This window comes from Chenopodium album, chromosome 21, assembly GCF_948465745.1.
Source record: "Chenopodium album chromosome 21, dcCheAlbu1.1, whole genome shotgun sequence".
Classification (NCBI taxonomy): domain Eukaryota; kingdom Viridiplantae; phylum Streptophyta; class Magnoliopsida; order Caryophyllales; family Amaranthaceae; genus Chenopodium; species Chenopodium album.
This window is the reverse complement of record NC_137854.1, coordinates 7,606,724-7,628,910: the sequence shown is the minus strand read 5'-3', so window position 1 is coordinate 7,628,910 and position 22,187 is coordinate 7,606,724. Positions and strand designations below refer to the sequence as shown.

At 36.9% G+C, this 22,187-nt stretch overlaps 4 protein-coding genes across 4 annotated transcripts; 1 reads left to right on the top strand and 3 right to left on the bottom strand.

The window, feature by feature from the left end:
• Nucleotides 1-857: 857 nt before the first annotated feature.
• Nucleotides 858-5,152, bottom strand: LOC145602448 (F-box/kelch-repeat protein SKIP6-like). The gene is made up of 2 exons (XM_081658638.1): nt 3,310-5,152; nt 858-1,184 (listed from the first exon to the last, which is right to left on the bottom strand). The coding sequence occupies exon 1, from the start codon at nt 4,500-4,502 to the stop codon at nt 3,330-3,332; it is 1,173 nt and encodes a 390-aa protein (XP_081514764.1). The 5' UTR covers nt 4,503-5,152; the 3' UTR covers nt 858-1,184; nt 3,310-3,329.
• A 63-nt stretch (nt 5,153-5,215) lies between these two features.
• On the top strand, nt 5,216-9,490 carry LOC145602449 (uncharacterized). The gene is made up of 10 exons (XM_081658639.1): nt 5,216-5,541; nt 6,409-6,504; nt 6,613-6,687; nt 6,977-7,045; nt 7,693-7,769; nt 7,925-8,013; nt 8,383-8,512; nt 8,881-8,971; nt 9,055-9,120; nt 9,198-9,490. Exons 1-10 carry the CDS (start codon nt 5,341-5,343, stop codon nt 9,315-9,317), a joined length of 1,014 nt encoding a protein of 337 aa, XP_081514765.1. The 5' UTR covers nt 5,216-5,340; the 3' UTR covers nt 9,318-9,490.
• Nucleotides 9,491-10,235: 745 nt separating this feature from the next.
• LOC145601263 (4-alpha-glucanotransferase, chloroplastic/amyloplastic-like) lies at nt 10,236-19,192 on the bottom strand. Its single transcript, XM_081657240.1, has 16 exons — nt 18,684-19,192; nt 18,524-18,586; nt 17,337-17,425; nt 17,169-17,229; nt 14,717-14,795; nt 14,349-14,485; nt 14,104-14,262; nt 13,932-14,008; nt 12,456-12,595; nt 12,330-12,361; nt 12,168-12,242; nt 11,548-11,620; nt 11,300-11,388; nt 11,071-11,115; nt 10,791-10,943; nt 10,236-10,521 (listed from the first exon to the last, which is right to left on the bottom strand). Exons 1-16 carry the CDS (start codon nt 19,041-19,043, stop codon nt 10,417-10,419), a joined length of 1,737 nt encoding a protein of 578 aa, XP_081513366.1. The 5' UTR covers nt 19,044-19,192; the 3' UTR covers nt 10,236-10,416.
• Nucleotides 19,193-19,933: 741 nt separating this feature from the next.
• On the bottom strand, nt 19,934-21,993 carry LOC145601678 (stress enhanced protein 2, chloroplastic-like). The gene is made up of 2 exons (XM_081657732.1): nt 21,496-21,993; nt 19,934-20,520 (listed from the first exon to the last, which is right to left on the bottom strand). Exons 1-2 carry the CDS (start codon nt 21,838-21,840, stop codon nt 20,245-20,247), a joined length of 621 nt encoding a protein of 206 aa, XP_081513858.1. The 5' UTR covers nt 21,841-21,993; the 3' UTR covers nt 19,934-20,244.
• Nucleotides 21,994-22,187: the final 194 nt, after the last annotated feature.

Here is a 22,187-nt window from a genome sequence, read left to right as displayed (position 1 = left end):
ATGGAAGGGTTTTTTTTTTTTTTTTTTTCCTGGTTTGCGTAATGGTGGTGGGGTTTTCTGGGTTCGAGTGTGAGGGGTTTCTAGGTTCGAGGGTGATTCTGGGTGTCGTGTTCCTGGGTTTGTGATGGTGCTGCTGGTGGTGGGTCTTCGATCTGGTGGAGGGTTTAGGGAGGCTAGCTGCTCTAAGCTTGGTAGCCGGGACTCGGGAGTTAGAGGATGAAGGAAGGTGAAGGGGAAGGGGTTATTTTTTTTCTCTAAAAAAAATGAAAAAAAAAAAAAATTAGGCAAAGCAAAATATGACACGTGGCAAGGTAACCTACTATTGTAGGTTGGTGACCGGTTTGGCCTAAGAAAATAGATACCCCTTAAAGTTTGGATTATTATAGAATAATCAAAAGGTTGGATTATTAAAAATAAATTCGTCAAAGGTTGGATTCTAATTTTCCATAAAAAAAAGGGTCCTAAAAAATGTTTGAAAAAGTTGTCACCTAATAGCAAGTATTATTCACATTTTCTTCAATACTAAACCTGGGTGATTGATACCCCAGCAAGCATTTTTTGTGCAGTTTGCAATTTGCTCTCATTGCTGAGACAGAGTGTACATACGCACCATGCTTCATAGTAGGAATAAAGGAGGAAACCAATTTTCTTCGAGGAACAATGGGTGCTTGGACTAACTTGCATAATGAACACTGCTGATTCCGAATCTTTGCCTTGAACAGTAGTGATCATTGGGAGCAACCAGTGAGACACAATGACCATTTACAAGCCATAAAGCCTAGAAGGGAAATCTCCTTTTGCCAATTGCAACCCTGCTTGGAAAAGTGGGAGAAGAAACTGGCTAGCACATATGATAATGATCATTGAACAACTGTTTATATTCAGGGTCGAGCAAATTGAGTAATTAACAGAATGACATTAATTGGCTGAACATACACATTACACTATTGTACAATTTCAATGCAGACTGTCTTCACATTATTCAGAAGACAGCTATATTATTCGAGGGTGAACTCTATGAAAGTTTAAAGACACCAAGAGCAGGAAAATGTAGAGACTTACACAGGCTCTGGAAATTCAGCTTCAGATGTGAATGAAGGGAAGGCCAAGTGCTTATGCTTCAACCTCATTTGACTTCAACTGATACCATTATCAATGACAAAGCCTAGGAAGGGATACAAGTGCTGTAGAAAAGAAAGTTAGAGTTCAGTTACACCTTACACCAACTTATCAGATACAAATCAATACATTAAACTAAAAATTGTGCCTGTCATGAATTCTACATGGAAACTCCAGCAGATCAATTCACAAAAGCTTGAAAGAAGACATCACAACTTAAGAACAAGACGGTCTTATCCAAAAAATAACAAAAGTTGCCCCTGCTGGGAGTGCCTAGAGATATTGGGGGTTGACAAGATAAGGTTATAGATAAAGACACCGTTCATCTCTCTCTTCATTATAATAACGACATCGTTTTTCATAGTACCTACTAGCCAGTTCACAGAATAGCAATGCACTTCCCTTGTCAAATAATGGGCCATCAAGACCATATTACACCAAGAGCTTCTCTAATCTATAATACTGTAGCAAGATGCCAAAATTAGCCCAAACACGAAACATGCACGATACAGCAATAAGTACATTTCTAATCAAACTGAGACTACTATTACTCTAGTAAATGGTAATAGCCTGAGAATAGCTGAAAAGTGAAAAAGGTGAAGCAGAAGAAAAGCAATTGAGTTTATGGTGAAGTGACATAAAACCGGATATACCAATAAGGGTCCTGGCCCTTGGGAATGAAATAAGAGCAGCACCTGTCATGGCTATCAATGTGCTAACTGCTAACACTCGTTGAAAAATCTGAGCGTACAGAAACCGATGGAAAGGAACAAGGACAAATAGTTAAACCAGACAGCAGTCTTATCTAAAGAAAGCATGACTTTGTGAGGCATAACTATAAATCTAAAGAATGTCAAACCTAAATGATATAAGAGCTTTTGTAAGGAACATAAGCCCAGAAGAATATTGAGATAATTTACATGCACGCACTGGAGCATTTCACAATGCTATCACACAAACAAGCATATTTGTTTACAATAATATGGCCTCCTAGAGATGAGATGATTAATTTTGGTGACCCCATATACATTTTGAGTACAATGGATGTAGACACTTTTTAAACTGCTTCCTGAGCTAAATTCTTGATAGTCAAGCTGAAGAATATAGGAGAAAGATCCATTCTCATATACCCATCAAAAGAGAGTATAAATTTGCGCTCCCCACAGCAATCTCACTGATATGGTCTTCCCAACATTGAAATAAACAAAGGGTACACTTTGAAATGTGTGTTAAGACTTTAAGAGGATTGTTTGCAGAAAGAGGGTACTAGTTGAAATTAAAAGGTTATGTTGAGACACGAGCATCCACTCTTCCATTTACTCATTTCTAAATGCTCTATTACAGGTACAAAATTAGGCTTAGTAAGGAACTTGTCCAGGAAGCAAGTGCCAATCATAGTAATCCATCTGCTTAGATGAAAGTATATTCTATAGATAAGCAGGATCCATTAGCTTGATATCCGACATAGCTATTAATAACCATTTGATTAATGATTTACTACTTTACTTACAATCACCAAACAAACATTATAGGACAATGAAACTAGCTTATAAACAGCTATATACCGATTATATTTACTTAATAACTTGTTCAATTATCTTCACCCCTAGCCTATATTTGTAAATGCTCTTAGATTTTGTTGGTATTTTGGCAGATAGCATAAGAGGTTGTTTTGTGTCAAGAAATATTTTAATCTATATAGTGATAATTAATGATGAAATGATGACAAAGAGAGAACTTTTACTTGGAAATGCTTGCTTGTATCAACTGGATTGGAGCACTAGGTTTGTGACTTAAGCTAAACCCGTCAATGTAAAAACATTTCCATAACTTCACCTTCACTCACAATCAATTCCAGCATTATCAATCACATTTAGCTCAAAATTACTTCTCCAAACATAAAAAGTTCACTCACACCTACAGCAAGCTACAAACAAGTTTTAGGATTGTACTTCACCAATATAGTAGAAGTTTTGAGCATTCTGAATTCCATGAATCAAAACTGTATTTTACAAGTCCTGCATAACTCAAAGCATGCCATTCTTCTTTTTAGAGAATTCCTAATACTATCTTGCTAAGTTGCTATTGTACCGGAACCTATTGAAGCTTTATGAAAATATAATACGACATGACATACAAAAAAATCAGTAAAAGTAAAATTAAAGAGCTAAAGGACGATTGAATACATACTGATGCTACTCCTGAGAAGCTCACATGTGAACATCCAAGCAATGCACAACAGAGGACCCTTTGGGAATAACAATGATCACATCCGACCACACAATCGACCCCCATAATTCCCCTAATTCATTCTTCCTCACCAAAATCTCAGCACAAAGCACCTCCATTTCCTGCCCACTCCAGCCCCCGTTTCCATTCGCCTTCTGGTTCGCTTTCCCTTCCCACACCACAAACAACCTCCCACCCACATTAGCCATAGTAGCACCACACAAGAACTTAGGTAAACTGTTATCTACCCCTTTCAACTCCTTCCACTCATTCTCCCCAACATCAAACCCTCTAATCTTCCCCAAATAATCATAACAATACAACATTCCATCCACCACAGCGGCCCGCCCCCTCCACCCCATATCGAGTTCCATTGAAACCAACCCCCACTCCTCCAACCCCGGGTCGAAAATTACCCCACCCCTATCAGCCATTGCATACAATCTTCCATCCACTACAGCACTAGCGTGCATCCACTTCTCCTTCACCTCAATCGGACTCCGAACCGGCCTCCACAACCGGCTAATCGGATCAAAAACCTCAGCCCAGTTCATAGACCTAGCCCAATTATCCACAACACAACCCCCCAACACATAAATTTTCCCATCAATCACCCCAGAAGCAGCAAACTCCCTCCCAACCCTCATTTTAGGACCCATTTCCCATTTATTAGACAAACAATCAAGAACCCACAAATTAGGGGAAGGGATATCATTGACAGACCCACCAATTACATACAAATGGCGACCTAATGAAACGAAAGAAGCCCCAATTGGGTGAGATGGGGAGGGATTAATTGGGACTAGGGTTCTTGGGATGTGATCAATTTGGGGAATTTTAGGGGAAAATGTAGAAGGGTCTAGAGAGTACCATCTGAAAGAGAAGGATGAATCTTTGGAGTTGAAGATGCGAAGGTTGATGAAGAGGAATGATTGGGTGGTGTTGAGTGCACATCGAGTAGCGTGGAAGAGAGGAGAACGGAGAATGGACCGCCATGATTTGCTGACAAGAGAGAGAAAAGGGTGGTGGGAACGAGGAACTCGAGCTAAGCATTGCAGTGCGACGTCGTTTGAGAGAGCTGGAATCAGGGGTTGTTCATGGTGGGTTTCAGTGGGATCAGAAGATGCAGGTGGAGGTTGAGGTTGATCGGCCATGGTTGTCGGAGTTTTGAGAGTTCAGGTGAGAGGGAGAGAGAAGGAAAGTTGGGAATTTGGAGGGTCATTTGGACTGTACTGGCTTTGCCTTTCTCATTATAGTTGGATCATTCACTAATTGGATTGCTCCAAGTTTATCTTTCAAGGTGGATACCACTCTTACAAAATTTCACCGACGAATCAACGATGTAATAAGGTCTCTCTAATTTAAAATGTCACGGTAAACATAATACGGAGTACTCCAAAAGAAATAGTCCTCGAAAAAGGGAGTATATCAGTAAGGTTGGACGTAACACAATACATTGACCTGCATTTCATGCTGTGGTTTGTGCATGTGCCACATTTTTATTTGTGAAATAAAAGAAAGATGTGTCTCGGCTTGATCCAACACGATTAAAGTAGCAATATTTAATTTATGGATACGACACAATGATCGCGTTGAACAACCTTTCAGAATTTACACGACACATAACTAGTGGGTTATTAGCTATATTTCTTGCCATGAGACAAATTTAGAATTTAATTAAACCTTAAGACACTCAAGAACTTCACAAATAACAACCTTACCCAAAACCATCTTTTCGAGGTGCTAAACAAATCAAGAAATTTTCTACCATAGGCTCCCTTTCAAAAAAAAAAAAAAAAAAAAAAAACCTACCATAGGCTCTAGACATTTTTCTAAATAAATGACTTAAAGATAAGTGGGTGATAAACTTACACCTTTTCAATTTCATCAAAATCATCAACAATGAATGAGAATATAACTAAACTACCTGTACTGAACTGGTGGCGCGAAAACAGAACCTTATCTGAAAATCTGAGGGTACTGTGAAAAGGGATGTCAGCAGTTACAGTAAACGGTGTTGCTGCATTATTTTTCAGCAGCAACCACCTTCATCGCAGCAACAATTGTTCGGCTAACACCAATCAATTCAACTCCATCACCAGCAAACGCCGCATAATCATCACATGCTCTTCTTCTACTGCTAATGCTCTTCCTTCTGTTGATTTAAACCCTCTTCAATCCGCTCTTGAAAAGGTTCACCCTTATCTCTCTCCTCATGATTGAATTGGATGGATTTTAGAATTACCCAGTATTTGAATTTGTTGAGCAATATCTGGGTAGTTTTCTGATTTTTCTGGGTGTTTGTATATTTGGGTAAATTTGTCTAGTTTTATACTCACATTACCTTTCTGGGTTTGCAATTCTAGTTTGTTTGGGTACTAAAGGATGCTTGTTTAGGGCTTAAGCTCAATTCTAGTTGCTTAATTGTGTTAAATTGTTGATTGGATTTTCACTTGATGAGAATCTATGATATGTGTTGCATTATCATGGATGTTAGGATGATACTTTTATGCAAGATTACACTTAAAATTCATCCCCATTACCGCTGTTTTATTACCCTTACCAAAAGGACTGTTTTAAAAGGGGCAGTGATGTGTGAAGCTGATTTTTGAAGGATTGTTGTTGAGAATTGGTGATAATATCTGTTAGGAAGTTGCTGAAGGCTAGAACTTTGAGCTCCTAGATATTAGAGAAGGAATGTCATTGGTGTCACCAAGTTCCTGAGTTTCAGGCCATTGTGATTTATGGAGCGCGTGGTTTTGTAAGTATAGGTAGTGAAAATTTAACCAATAATAGCTAAAGCTAATGCAACTGCATCTAGTTGAACTTTGAAGAAAGAACTTTTAGTGGGTGTAACAAAAATTCCTTTCCAAAGTATGGACTAAATTTGTGTGCACATAGAACATCCAAATCAAATGTGTGACATTCTATGAAGACCTTAGACCCCCTTGTAATGGTGAATATTTATGGTGAAGATTTTATGCTTGACAGAATCACAGAATGTGATGCTTAATAATTCTAAATGAAAATTTCTGAGGATGTAAGCATTTTATGGTGCAGAATGACAGTGATGCTGTCAGGGACGCACTTGATCAGTTAAGCGAAGTTGCTTGGGCCAAAAGGTGGAGTTCACAGCCATATATCTCTCGTCGTACTGTACGTAGCCATTTTTAGCATGTACTTGTTAAGTTTTCAGCTTAAGTATGGGCTACTCTAAGAAAGGTTGCTTGAAGAAAAGTCATTATTTGCATTTCTAACGTACAGACATCAATTCGGGAGCTGACAACTCTTGGAATCAAGAATGCTGAGAATCTTGCTATACCAAGCGTCAGAAATGATGTAAGTAACTAGTTCAGTCATAGAGGATGAGCATATATAAGCAAACGTTCTTTCACTATTGCCTTGAGGAGGGTAATCTGGGGTTATCCTATTGTAGAGGACTTCAGCATCATGACTTGTGTTGCTTGCTTCCATTGGCTAGCTCCTGCTCTTAGCTTAAAGTTTATATTTATTGGCACATGTTATGGTTGCACATTATGTTAGATGATTCTGTTATTGAATGAACTCTAGTGATGGGGATTTAAAAATTTACTCTGGATATGCATCATGATAAATTTCAGTCATGCAGGCAGCTTTTCTGGCTACAGTGGTTGGCACAACAGGATTTGTGGCTGTTCTTGCTGGCCAGCTTCCAGGGGTAAATTGCATCCTCTTATCTCCATTATATAAAAGCCAGCTTATATTCCAGTCAAATGTATTGCAAGACTGAACTGTATGCTAGATTGAATATACTATGTAAATAACTTCTTTGATGTCAAAAAAGTTACTATTCCTCTGATCTTCACGCAGATTTTTTCTAGCTAGTCAGTCTTGTGAGTCACAAGTACCAAGGTTGACTACTTTTTGTAGACATAAAATATGAAAACTTTGGTCTAAGGTCTTTTAACGAGATTACACATTCTTGCTGTTCTTTCAACATGGAAGAATGAATCTGCTTACAACATGTTGGTTTTATTTTTTGTTTTTGAAGAAAAATTGCACACAACTATTCACAAAGTCAGGCAACTTTGGTATCATAAAACTGCCTGAAAAGGATTTGAACAATTCAGCTTATTCTGTCTTGAATTCCACTTTGGCTAGTGTGATAATTTACTGTAACATATTATGGTGATGTCAGTTTGTAAATTAAGGAGATGTCAGTTTGTAAATTTAGAAATTAATCACAAATTATTATAAATGTGGGCAGTTGTGGCGCTGTGCACATTTCCTTCTGATTGTTTTCTAAAATTGTGGCTCTATGATTGTTTCTGTCTGTTGAGTTATATAACTTTGCTTTTATTATAGGACTGGGGCTTCTTCGTGCCATACTTGGTTGGAAGCATCTCTTTAGTGGTTTTGGCTGTGGGTAGCGTTGCACCTGGGTAAGGAACTAAGGACTTCTACATTTCCTTGCAGATATGAAGTATTTTAATTTCTTTCCTATCCTCATCTTATTCAATTCTAGAGGGGGAGATACCTTTTACTCCAGGGAACTGAAAGCACTCCAAATTGACATACTATAATATCTGCAATGCAGGCTTCTCCAGGCAGCCATTGGTGGATTCTCTGTGGTTTTTCCTGATTATCAAGAGCGGATTTCTAGGCATGAAGCGGCTCATTTTCTAGGTAATATGTCAGCAATATGGTTACTCTTTAGTCAACAAATATGTTCATGTTATCATAAACACTCAGCTGATACTATTATCAGCAGTAGCCAGAATTGCAACAATTTAGGCATCCAGCTGCTTGCATTAAAGAGTTATAACCCCCCGCGTATTCCCAAAGGGAGGGAAGGGAATGGTGGAGGGGGAGTAGTTTAACTTCAGGAGCATTATATTACGTAGTTATATCATGTTATATTGGAATGATATGTCATAGATAAGCTAATTATCTACAATTAATATCTTGCCCAAAGTCTAGTCTCCACTGGCTACAAGCTTTGCGCTAGTTATTACTCTTTCAAACATGGCTTGACACTGTTACTATTTCTCACAGTTGCATATTTGCTTGGCCTACCAATTTTGAGTTATTCCCTGGATATTGGTAAAGAACATGTGAACCTCGTCAATGACAAGTTGGAGAAGCTTATATACAGTGGACAGCTTGATTCCAAGGAACTTGACAGGTAATACCTAATACGTTTACTAGGCCTTTATGGTTCATGGTTCAGAAAACACATTTTCTAGAGGCTATCCTAAACCCTAAACCCCATAGAAGTCTATCTTCTGCTTTTAAGATTTCTACTTTTGCTCCTTTCGTGTCTCTGGACATATTTTGTCCAATAGTCAATTAAAAATTGTTGAAACACCTGATACACATATATCTGAGACTGAATTATAGAGGCTTTTTGGAGTATGGGGCACTTTCTTGAGAGTAATGGTTGAGATTGAACTCCTGAATCCACTCTCAGAGATGGGTAAATCTTATATTAAGCTTTTGAGGCATCTGTTGGTAGTTATGGCTAAAAAAAAATGAGTTTCTTTGGTGCTCCAGGTTGGCTGTTGTGTCAATGGCTGGGCTGGCTGCCGAAGGGCTAACATACGACAAGGTTATTGGTCAATCTGCCGATCTTTTCAGTCTACAGGTCTGTAGTATTTTTTCTTTTGCCATCTGTTGCTTGAATTTGGGGCAGAAGGTTTAAAGTTTTGTGTTGTTTCCCATACGCAGAGATTTATAAATAGGAGTACACCACAAATCAGCAAGGACCAGCAACAGAACCTTACTAGATGGGCTGTAAGGATTGCCTCCTCTTTCTTCTCCCTCTCACACGCTGGGCAGGGTCTTATTTATTGTGTGCTATGTTTGTTCAGGTTTTGTTTGCAGCATCTCTCTTGAAGAACAATAAAGCGGCTCATGAAGCTCTGATGGCTGAAATGTCAAAGAAAGCAACTGTACTCGATTGCATCAAAGCAATTGAAACAGCCTCATAAATTCAAGAAGCAAAACAGTCCTCACAAAATTTTTTTCACAGATTTTTTGGTACAAAGTTTAAACAGCTCAAGCCTAATATGATATATAGAGTAATCTATAATTGTAATACTGTATTCCATATTGATGAGAATCCGAGAAAGACTGGATGAATACAAATTACACTTGCTTCAAATTTGCTGATGATAGCTCCAACTTTAAATTGTATTTTGTAACAGACAAGGTGCAATTTGTGCTTGCCCCCCTTACACATTAGTCTCAAATTTGCATATATTTGGTGTCAAATGATCACCTATATGAGACTGGGCGAACATGTTTTATCTTACAAACTAGTTTTTGAGCCCGGGCGATGCCCCGGGTTATGACATAGGTTGGTTGATCATTAATATACACTGTAATTTATAACTCAATTTTTTTAAAAAATTAAATTTATTGTTCATATTGAATTGTAATTTTTTGTCACATATTAATACTATGTATTCAAAAGAATACATAAAAAATAACTTAGCTTGGTGGTAAAACACTTACTTTTAGATTTATAGGTTGTGTGTTCAAATCTTATGGAGAGCATTATTTTTTTTATTATAAGTGCATGACGTGGCGTAAGATTAGTTTACGTGACACATGGACATTCTTAGGAAGACCTTGTGCATGACATGGCGTAATGGTTACTTGAGTTGGTGACGTGGCGTGATGAGAGGAGTCTACGTGACACGTGGACGTTTTTATAAACGCCTTTTAATAGATTAGTATAGATTACAATTGACCCAAATTCCCAAAACGTGACTCACTCCGATACTTGCTTTACATTAACTTAGCCAATTACTTCGTTGTTTTGATCAGCTAATGAAAGATTGATATTGGATATAACTTATGGAGGATAGAGACTGAAGCTAAAAGAAATTAAAACGAAGGAAGCATAGTGTAAAATTGATTTATTTTGCATTTATGTGAGATTCAAACATCCTTAATGGAGATACAAGTTCTCTTCTGACAATCTGATTATAACTACAGAAGAGCTTAGGTTAAATGCAGTAGTATCTTCTGCGTCAACTGATGAAAAACTGCAGAAGTTAGGTAAGATAGTTCACACATCAACATTTACAACCGACCATACATTGACAGCAAGTCTCGCAATTTTGTTGCCTCAGCATCCAAACTCTCAAAACTCACAGAAGACGGTATTCTCCAGCTCCAGTTCCCAAACTGTATAACATCCAATGGATTAGAAGACAGCGCAAAGGTGCATGGAAAAGACAAAAGACAGATCTTTCAGACACAAGTCACACAACAGGTTAAAAATAACGCTTGCAAGAATGATGACAATCTATAATATCAGCATGGTGAGAACCACTTCTATATCTATTCAATGAACTTCTCTAGTTGAGCAAGGTCCCGGCCAAACTAATACCATAACCTAATAGTAGAGTTATACTGTATTTACTTGCATCATAGCTACAGTGGCCCCAAATTACCTGAGTAGCTGGAATATTCATCCTTGCAGAATTATCAAGTCCAAGAACATCTTGCATTGGTATGATTGCAGTTTTAGCTACTGATGATAATGCACCTTGGATGAGTCCCCATGAAATATCATTCCCTTCATCGAGGGAAAGGTATCTTAGCACCTGTATCAATAATAAGATGGAAAAAAATCACAGCCAGGAAAAACTAATACCAGAAATATATTAAATCAATCCAAAAGTGTTATTCCAATTCCCTTATTGTTGCCTAATTACTCTACAGAAAACTTACATGTTGTTTCTCTTCTTGCTTCAAGTTGTCCCACCAGCCCAGAACCTACCAAATATAAACACATACATTGAAAATGGTAATTCAGTCTTTCAAAAAAAAAAAATACTGTATTCTATAACCATGATAGTAGCATGCAGGTTACAAGAATGGAATGGATCAGCCTTGGTGTTGGAAGCCATATGCTAAGATAATAGATTTACCATAAAAAATAGGGCAGCAGGATATTTACCGTGTCATTATCATGAGTGCCAGTGTATACTACTTGATTGCGTTCATGATTATGAGGCAGATGAGGATTTTCTGCATCACTTCCAAAACCTACCAAAGATTGATTGACCAAACATACTCATAAATCATCCAAACCATTCCATCACATTACAGAAACAATAAATTTGAAAGCATATCATGGGAGGGAAACAGGGGAGGAGAAGGAGTTTTGATGGCAGACAGAAATCAGAAGGCAAAAAAGGCGAATACCAAATTGCAGGACAGCCATCCCAGGGGCTCCAATGGATTTCCTCAGCTGAACTACGTCCTCAGTGATTACACCCTGTTACAAGGAAATTATAGCATAATTAAGGCAAAATAATATAAACAACATTCTTCTGCTTTTCAGCCAAAACAAAGGGAAACAGACAAGGCGTTAATGGTATTTCCCAAATGCATGCCATCAAGTCGATATTATGTTCCACCTCAAATGCACATTTGAATACTTGACACTCTGATAAAAAGCTTCCTTGTGAGAAACTTACCTCGCGTCTCAGAACTTCAAACTAAGGAGCAAATTGATTATCATGAGAAAATTTATTTAACAGGCATCCAGATTAAGGATGATAAAGTACACTGCCAAAGTGCCAATTAAGCTGATCTTTACTATTTTTTTAACATTTCCTTTGTGTGTGTTTGGGGGGAGAGAGCTATTGTGATCAAAAGTTGCCACATAACCAAATAATAATAAAAAATTTCAAAATGACAGGCATCCTGACAAAGGTTTGTCACCCAACATCAACTCTTAAACAGCAGGCGTTATTGAAGCAACCAGAGCAACAAATCAAAGGAAACGAAGGAAGAAAAGACCAAAATCTAATTTGACTTACCAGATCTTCAGCAATAATGTCAATCTCCCCAACAGACTTAAATATTGCATCAAACAAGGACTTCCCAGGCCCAGCCTACTGTCATCAAACAGCATTAAAAATAAGTGAATAAGGAACCCACAATTTGAGCTTTACAGAGTACTTTAAACGAGAGAAACTGACCTTCCATCGCCCAACAGTTGCAATTTTTGCTTCTGTAAAGCAATGATGGCCAACAATTATGAAACAGGTGGTGGAAAATACTACTGGAAACAAACATAACAGAACCTGATAACATACACAACATACCTGATGGAACAGCCCAAAATCCAGCAAAACCTCGGAAATGGTCAATTCTGAACTCATCATACAAATCCATAGCTCGTCGAATTCGACATATCCACCATGAAAATCCATCTTTCTCCATTGCATTCCAATCATACAAGGGGCTATTACCAAATTGACGAGAATTAGCTGGTTCACATTGTTAAAAAACTGGAAGATACTAGGGCAGTCCAAAAACCTATTATATAGCATAAAAAAAGAGGCTACAGAGTACCAATAACTAGGCAGAATAAACATCTTCAAACTATAAAACAGGGTGGGAACTAGAATGCAGTAAAACAAAATTGTATTATCCAGATTACCCAGACCATTTTTTTTATAGCCTTTTTCCATCAAAAGGCCAAGTATGCCTTTCCTCTGTTAGCCATGTTCGGTGGTGGGTGGAGCATGATCACCCAAAAATAATTTTGTATCCATCTCTTCCTCAACTCTCTTGTCCAATAAGGGCCACCAAGCCACTATCCTTCTTCTCACAAGATGGCAGTAGGCAGTGACAGGCCTGAGAGCCCCCACCCTCTCTAATCGATCTTACCTTCTCAATCACTCCACTCCGGTCTCTTTCTCCAACCATCAAGGACTGGTGGTCATTGGAAATGACAAATAAGGAGTAACTAACACCTCTTACAAATTTACAGCCCATTTGTTGGGAGGTAATAGATGGTGAAATTAATAATAAATTTACAGCATTCTTTTGAAAGGAGATCCTCATGTCACCTATAGCAACGTTTATCCACCCCCCAAATCTCTCTCAATCATCTGAAACTTCCATTACTATGCTTGGAAAAGTGCGGTATACATACATAACCAATACAATTTTCCTACTTACTGCCACATAACAAACAGGTCACTGGAACATTGATCCTCATCAATTAATGCCTCCATTTACATATCTATGTACATCCAAAATGAACTTAAAATGACAGACTTTTAGCTAATTGGCCATGGTACAATGCATCAAGACGGATGTATAAGAGCCAAATAGTTCTCCCTAAATTCTGACCCATATTATAGGTTGTATATTGCATTAGATCGTTGGTAGCTTGATACACAAAATCCCTACCTCCTTTTCCCCCTTTATTTATTTATTTGGTTTTTATTTATTTATTTATTTTTTTTTTTTTTTAATTTGACGTGTCAGAGAACATCATTACACAGGGCCTTAAGAAAAGACTGATAATATTATTCCTGAATTCACGTAAACTCTCTCAAGATACCCAGATTTTCCAGACGAAGCCAAGAAATCCATCACCACACCTAAGCTAACCAATAAAAAAATAAATAAATAAAAAATAGACCATCCACAGCAGCATTTCAAGTTTGAAGTTTCAGTAGGAGGGTTACATCAGTTTACTTGATAACTTCTACAAAACTGTGAAAAATGATATTCAAACATGATGAAGAATTTAAGACCCCGAAATTATCAGGTGTAGAGTCACCAACCTGTCCCATAACTGACCAGTTTCACTAAATGCATCAGGCGGAACTCCACTGACTAACACAGGGAAGCCCTTCCTGTTCTGCAGAAAAAACAGATACCAGCACCAAATGCTGAAATAAACACTTTATACCATCATAAAAAATCAACATACCATGCTATCAAAATGAAACTCACCAGCAAAAAGTGTTTTTTGTTAGCCCAAACATCTGCACTGTGATAGCCAACATAGATTGGCATATCCCCCATGATCTTGATGCCCTTCAGCTGTGCATAATTACGAACTTTCTTCCATTGTCTTTGAAACAGAAACTGCTGGGCGATGAATAATTCAATCTGTCCAACTGAAAGTATGAGTACTTTATCAATAAATAATGTCAAAAACATTCTAACTGAGGAGCATAAACTTGTATCAATCTTACAAAGTGTTTTTCGCTCTCATAGATTTTCACAAGTGCAGAGAGATGGCGATTTTTCAAAGGTTCAGGCCAATCATACCAAGAAAATGTATTACAAACTCGGTCAATTGCAGCAAAACATGCTGCATCCTCAAGCCAGCCTGCGTAGTAGTGGAAAGATGAACTTTGTCAACAGAGCTTTCAGCAAAATTAGCACTACACACACTGTATCCAGGATCTTGGATGAAGAACATTTTAGTTACCTAATTCACAACTCTATCTAGGAAATGAAAATACAATACAGTCAATAGACCATAACTCAGCCAGTCAGCCTACATACTTTAGAACACAGCAAGTATAAAAAACTATGCAAATTTGTGGGCATAAGTTACTTGATATATCAGGATCCCTTCGAAAATTTTGAAGCTGCCTTTTGAGTTCCCCTTCACTTTTAATAAGTCGCTCCGCAGCCTAGCAAAGAAGGAGCTATTAACAGATATTAATCCAAAGTTGAAACCCAGAATATGTACTGCTCAAAACAGAGTAGAATAACATATGCAACAGTTAAGCTTGAGCATTTAATGTAAAATTTGACAGCTGGAACAATTTCTAATTCTTGTACAAAGTATCAAACTAGTCTTTGGGCGGGCATAACATGGAATTAACATTATACGTTTAATTCATGACTCAATCTACACTTAGTTCATGATTCAATCTTTTTTATTTTATATATTGTCATTCACTACACTTTGATCTTTTATTAACAAAAGAAACAAAAGATCAAAGTGTAGTGAATGACAATATGAAAAGAATACATGAAAAGTGACATAGCTCAGTGGTAAGGCATCTAGTATTAAAACTTAAGGTTGTATGTTCAAATCTTGTATGGATAACATATTCATATTAACAACAATTTAATGAAAGATGATGGCATGGAATGAGAAAGATGAATTAAGGGAGAGCGCCATATTGCATGTAAGCTTCCTTTGGAGTGCTTTTTAATATATAACTATAGATTTAAGCATTCTTCTTATTACAATGAACAACTGTTGATATTAATCAATCTCTGCAGCCTTCCCTCGCACCACTTCTTCCAGAAAGTGCTTTTCTCCATCCTGCAAAGCTTTAAAGCTATGCCCTGCAATTTTGTTAATCATTAAGCACAACAGTAATTCACCATCATAGCTTACCCATATTAGTGTATACTCCTTCTTCCCCAAAACAAAATATCACTTCACCTTTTGGACGGATTTTAGGAGTACCCATTTGACAAAAAAAGTTTTACCTGGCTTCACACATTTGCTCCGAAAATAATCATGCACAAGATGTAGTATAATCTGACCATTTATTAAAGGGGCAAATTTTGAAATACAAAAGGAGCTTTCAGAAGTTTGTCATTTCCTAATTTTAGCTTTATAAATAAGACCTAATTGCGATGTTTTCTCTCAGGTGAAGGTCGTGAATTACCATGAGAGTAAGTTCAGTTTTGTTTAGTAGCACGAGTAAAATACAACTCAAAGGATCGACTGCTAAGGTGAAAGGGTATAAAGAGAGGGATTCCCATGCCAAAAGAACCTAATTTCCCAAATCCCTTCCTATGTTCCAAAGGTCAACTATGCTTAAATGAACCTCCTTAGCCTAAAACTTTCACCACATTATCCTACCTAAATAGTGAGTTTGTCCTGTTTGACATCATAGATCATGCCATTGGTGGCAAAGGTCCCATCTAAAATCTGCCTAGAGAGTCTACCACCCTCCCTAAATTTAAAAAAGGAAACCTGCACGTCCAAATTGTTTCTGAGAAGACGCCATATAACAGATGGTGAGATGGCCTTGGTGAGAATCTTGTACACACTAGTGACAAAGCTTACAGGTAATAATCCCAAACCCTATGCAACAAATCTCACAAGTGTAAACGCCATTTTCATTCTCTTACCAACAATTACAAGTGTTTCAGAAAAAAGGCAAATAGAAAGCATCTACACCTTTGAATGAATGCTCAACAAATCTATACCTTTAAGAGTACCCATTTGACAAGAAAAGTTTTACCTGGCTTCACACATTTGCTCCGAAAATAATCATGCACAAGATGTAGTATAATCTGACCATTTATTAAAGGGGCAAATTTTGAAATACAACAATTACAAGTGTTTCAGAAAAAAGGCAAATAGAAAGCATCTATACCTTCGAATGAATGCTCAAGATATAAAAATTCTGAATCTTATCAGAATAGGGAAAACTATTAGATCCCCCCCCCCCCCTACACACACACACACACCCACCCAAAAAAAAAAAAAAAAAAAAAAAAAAAAAAAAAAAAACCCTCACATGTTTCATGTTCTCCACGAGAATAGAAAACTACTGTGGATGAACATTATGAAACATAGAAAGAAGAACAATTTACAAAATAAAGGTGCATAAGCTTTGCTAAAAATCAGAAAGAAAGTGGAGGTGAGGTCAGTCAAATGTTTCAATCTGAAAAACAATCCAAACTATCACACAATGCACCTTTTGATTTAATGGTTTACAAGAATCTTCTAACTTGAATTTGCACTCGCCACAACAGCTTTTTATCGCCATCATGTAAAAAGAACCACCAGCAAATCTAGAGTGATTATTTGATTCTGATGTAAAAAAGGATGGTGCTTGAAATATAAACACAGTAAGGCGTATGCTGATATATAAGGCTACAGTGTTATGTTGCTAAAAGTCTTGAACCTCATGTCAGGTACAAGAATCAACCACACACGAGACATCCTATAAAACAGTCTCTCTATAAAAGAGCATAAGTGAATTAAATTAAAGGTAGAAACAAAGTTCAAATTGCAAAAAGGAGAGATTCACCTTTGCCACCAAAGGATCCTTTATCTGAGCAATAGTATCATAATTTACCCTCTCTGCATCTCTACAATTGAAAAAATGACTTAATTAAAAAAAGATACAGGATATAAGCGCAGCTAAGATAATCAAGGACAAGAAGCACTGATTTATGAGTGGTGTAATGAGGCTTACACAGGTTCAGGGAGCTCTTCACTATACAATAAACCATCCTTAATCAGCTCTTCAAGAGAAATCAGAAGAGTATTTCCACAATTGGCATCCTGAATTCGAGCATTCTAATATTAAATCGATGTCTTTTATATTTTGACTAGAAGCATGGAAGGCCAAATGAGCCTTAAAAATACAAAAGTGATGCCCTACTTTTTTTATGCTTCTGCATAGCAATTGCAATAAAATCGAATTTTGAATGTAATTTGCACCCAAATAAACATAGACACACACATTTTCAGTAATGATTATTAGATTTTTGTATTACAGAGTACAATATAAGAGCATTATATTGAATAATGATAAAAGAATCAAACTTTATTTTTTACAGTTTGAACTAGTCCACAATGTTGGGCCTCCAACTCTCCAAGGCTCCAACATACAAGTACTACCTCTGTTTTTTTTTTAGTTGCAACTTTGGAATATTTTATATCTCTCAAATAATACCCCAAAGTTGCAACTAAAAAAAAAAAAAAAATCAGAGGTAGTATATTATTTGGCAACCACAAAACCAAGAGTTTGCTTTTTTTGTTGCAGAGTGTCGAGTTTGTATCAATGGTCGCAAACATGTCCAAGTTTATGTCATCCTAAGCAATGTACCAACATCGTGAAAGGATGAAGCAATTTAAATATAATTTGGTGATGAGAAATTATGACAAGTTCACACAACCATATAGCATTCTGCAATATGATCCTTATAGTTGATACCATGTCAGAAATTGAACATTGATATCTATCTTTCCCAGGTACAGTCTTAAAATTCTCTCTTCAGAATGTTTAGAAAAAAAATCCAATATCTATCCCTACTAATCCATTATACCAAGTCAAAAATTGCAGTTTTTGGGTTCTTAATCAAAATCAAGATTCTTAATTACAAAATGGGAGTATAATCTAGTAATATTTAATCAATATCTGGCCTCCAAAGCTCCAATAAGTATCATTTGGCAATGGTAAATTCATTACATAGTGTCAAGTTCGGGCCAATGGTCGAAAACATGTCCAAGTTTATGTCATCCTAAACAATGTACTCAATTAAGAAGTGATAAAACAATGTAATTGAAATAAAGTGATGCTAAAAGTAAAAAAATTTCACAACAATGCCATAACATTATGCAAAATCAATCAGAGAAACAAAAAGGAAAGCGATAGACCTGGCCGGAATACGGCGAACCTTCTTCATTAGCCTTTCTACCAGGAGGAACCAGAGGTAAAACCTGTCACCAAATTTCCAGCAATCAATTCAAAAAATCACCAAATTAAAACCACAATTTCATCTTAAAAAACTGCAAAATTATCAAAAATCAAAACCACCTGCCAAAGAGAACAACCAGCAGAATGTAGCCAATCGATGAACCGAAAAGCTTCATCTCCGAGATCGCCAATGCCGTGAGGTCCAGGCAACGATGTCGGATGCAGCAGAATTCCAGCTCTCCGACGGTCCGACTGTGACAACTCCGGCAAAAACTCGTCGTAATCGACGGGAAGATCGTCGCCGACTCCGGTGGAAGTTACGGCGGCGGTTGATACGGCGGCGACGGAGGTGGTGTGGAAGGAGGTGACGGAGGAGAGAGAAAGTGAGGAGGTGAAAATGAGGTTAGGTTTTGAAGGAATGAATGAAGATGGAAGGAAAGAGAGAGAGTTGAGCGACGCCATTGTTATCGGAATCGCCATTGTTGGGAAGGAATTGAAGGAGGAGAGAGAATTTTGAATGGAAGTGTAAAGTGTTTTAGAATATCTTGATCATTCACACAAGTCGAGTCATAACTCAGTAATTTGTTGAGGAGAAAAATGTTTGTTTGTGTAATTGTAATGGAAGTGTTTGGGCGGTGGATCTTCCCGCTATGGCACCCTTACCTAGATTGGAAACTTGTACTCGTGTCTCGTATTGTTTAAAATTAACTTTTTCTATTGTAGTGTATAGAGAGTCACAAAATGTACAAAAATATTTTATACGAAATTTGATTTTATATCTTTAGTATCACTTTTTAGAATAGGCTATAAGCTTGTGCTTGGTGTGCTTGGTGCCTTGGTGTGATTGGTATTTGAGTGGGTGAATGCTTTCAGTGGGGGAAGAGGGGTGGGAAATGCGCTATTAACTTGTGAACAAATTAATATCTAAATGAGCAAAATGTTGATTTGGTTCAATTTGTTATGTTAATGTCTCAAGTTTGGACTCTATATTATATTTAGAGGAGAAAATGACTACACTACTGGAGTAATAGATTCATACTCAAAATTAGTTAAATTCAGCATTTTGGCACATGAAATTAAAAATAAATAAATAAATAAAAATCACAAGTATAATGCTCCATACATATCTGAGCCAAATTGCTCAAGCTCATTACAAAGAATTTATCAAGTTGAACACTTGAACTCATATTTTTAACTTGAAATATAATGTCCAAGCTAAGCTCTCGCTTAACTAGCTACCACCCTTCTAAGGTCTCTAGCCACTTCCCTATTACTGCCTTACTGGTACTAGGGTGTAAATAACATTAACAATAGTGATTGATTAGATTTACTTTAAATGTGTTTGTAAATGTCAAAAGGGATCGATGAAAGATCGGAATAATTAATATAGAATATAGAAATTTATGATTATATACTTCTAACACTTATTACATTACACTTACATCACGCTCCTAATTTAGTAACTTTTATATTTTGATCAATTATAATCCACGTATTTACCACTCCGTATAAGACAGTACAATATAACTATACTAGGTATGATTCCTATATATACATTCATACTAGCTACTTAGACGTATAATTAATAACTATACATACATTTAAAGTAACATGTTCTTATATAGCTATGATTGATATTCGTCAAAAAATACTTAAGGCTCATTGCAAATTCTTTTTTTGTTCATAGGTTGTTGTCTTTGGATTGTTCAACTTCATCATTCTCATAGAACAAGCCATCGACAATGTTGTCTATAAGAGCATCGATGAAGGCGTTGCAGCTGATGCTGAAGATACGGCCTACCCTCTTCCGTTCATTGTAGGAATAAGCAAAAGCCGCTGCGCAACCCACAGCTGCCATACACGCCCCTAAGCCTTCAGTTATCCCTTCTACGTCCATTTTCTTGAACACAGAGTTGCCCGTTGCTAACTCCACACCAATTGTTGCAGCAAACACTATCTGAACACAAAAGACGACTTTAATTAGTGTCACACGCTTGACTTTGTATGTAAGAAATATTTGGGTCATGTACCTAAATAATAAGTTACATTTCTTATTTAATACGTCTCAATAATTTCATAACCCTCGAAAAGAGAATTATTAGAAACTCGAACATAAACCTAAAATACATTGAAAACACTTCAATTATTTCTAATAATAAACACTTCTTTCGTAAAAAGCATATCTCCCATCTTTATCTTCACCTTTGAATGTCATTTCGTCTTCAATGGACCACACATATCATGTATGCAAGGAGACAAGTATATGCACCTTTGTCAATTAGCTAGGCATTTTATTTGGTGATTTGTCTAAATTTTCATCACTTTTAGAGGATAAATATCAAATTGGAAGCCATCCTTTCAAAAATGCATAAGCATCTAAAATGGTCCCCTTAATTTATTTCTTTAATCATCCTTCTTGTTTTCCTTTTCTACACCCGGATAACAATTAAGTAGGGCTATTAGTTGTTTTTTTTTATCCGTAAAATATAACACCACATTAAATACCAATTTAGTATTCTTTTCATTCAAAAATGTTATTCTTAGCCGCTTTATTTATGGTCAATATAAACGACTACTCTTAGTGAAGGTATGTTATTGAAAATGTGAACTTGAGAAGACAAATAGGCTACGAGGAATTATATTATGGGACGGACTCATAAAGTGCTATTTCATACAAACTCTTGCTGATTAAACAGGAAGATCGTTAGACGACTAGTGTTTGAACCTTGTCTAATTATACCATATCAAAGTACGTAACAAATATAATTGAATTGATTAGTTTTACGTACTACATCGTGCTTTGATTTTTGTATGTTCTGTTTCGTTTCTAAAAAAGGTTCATAATACTTAATTTATAAGCTAACCTCAGATCAATTTAACAACATTCATGTGAAAAGAAAAGGTTAATAAGAACATCAAAATAAGTATGTACCATAGCAAGGCGACCAGTGATGATCTCAAAGTCTTGACTCTTCTTACTACTTTCAATATACTCATACAAATTTGCCAAAAACGGAGACAACAACTCTTCCTCCCCTTGATCAATCCCATCAACACCAAAACCACCACTACCTTCCCTCGATCTAGTGACAATCGTCTTGATCACCCCGCTACCACGATCAGAAGCATACGATCTAAGGGTACACAACCTTGGTTGTAGAATAATCTTTGCCTGGTCAGAACTGCCCGCCGTGTCAGGCCCCAGTCTCACTGGGGCCTGCCTCGGCGTCTGTAGCTCACAGTGCACCACACGCGTCGAGGCCATAAAAGCCATCATCTAGAGGGTGGAGAGCTTGAGGAAACAAAAACAAAAAAGAGGAATCTTTATTTTTAAAAGATTATTGTGAAGCTAGATTGTATTAGGTTGTTTTATTTTGTTTATTTGTTTTTATTTAAGTGGGTAATATGAAGGTATATTGGGAGGAATAGAAAGTATACACGTAAGGGTAAGAAGTATGAGGGGTTAAGATTGGCTACGTGCTTTCTATTATTGGGGGTCTAATGCTGCTTTCAAAGGTTGTGGAATAATTGTGGTGGGACAACGTTATTTAAAGGGGTGGCATAGGACAAGAGAAAAGTAATTAAGGTAGGTTTAATTAGTGTACTAAAACTCTTTAAGTATGT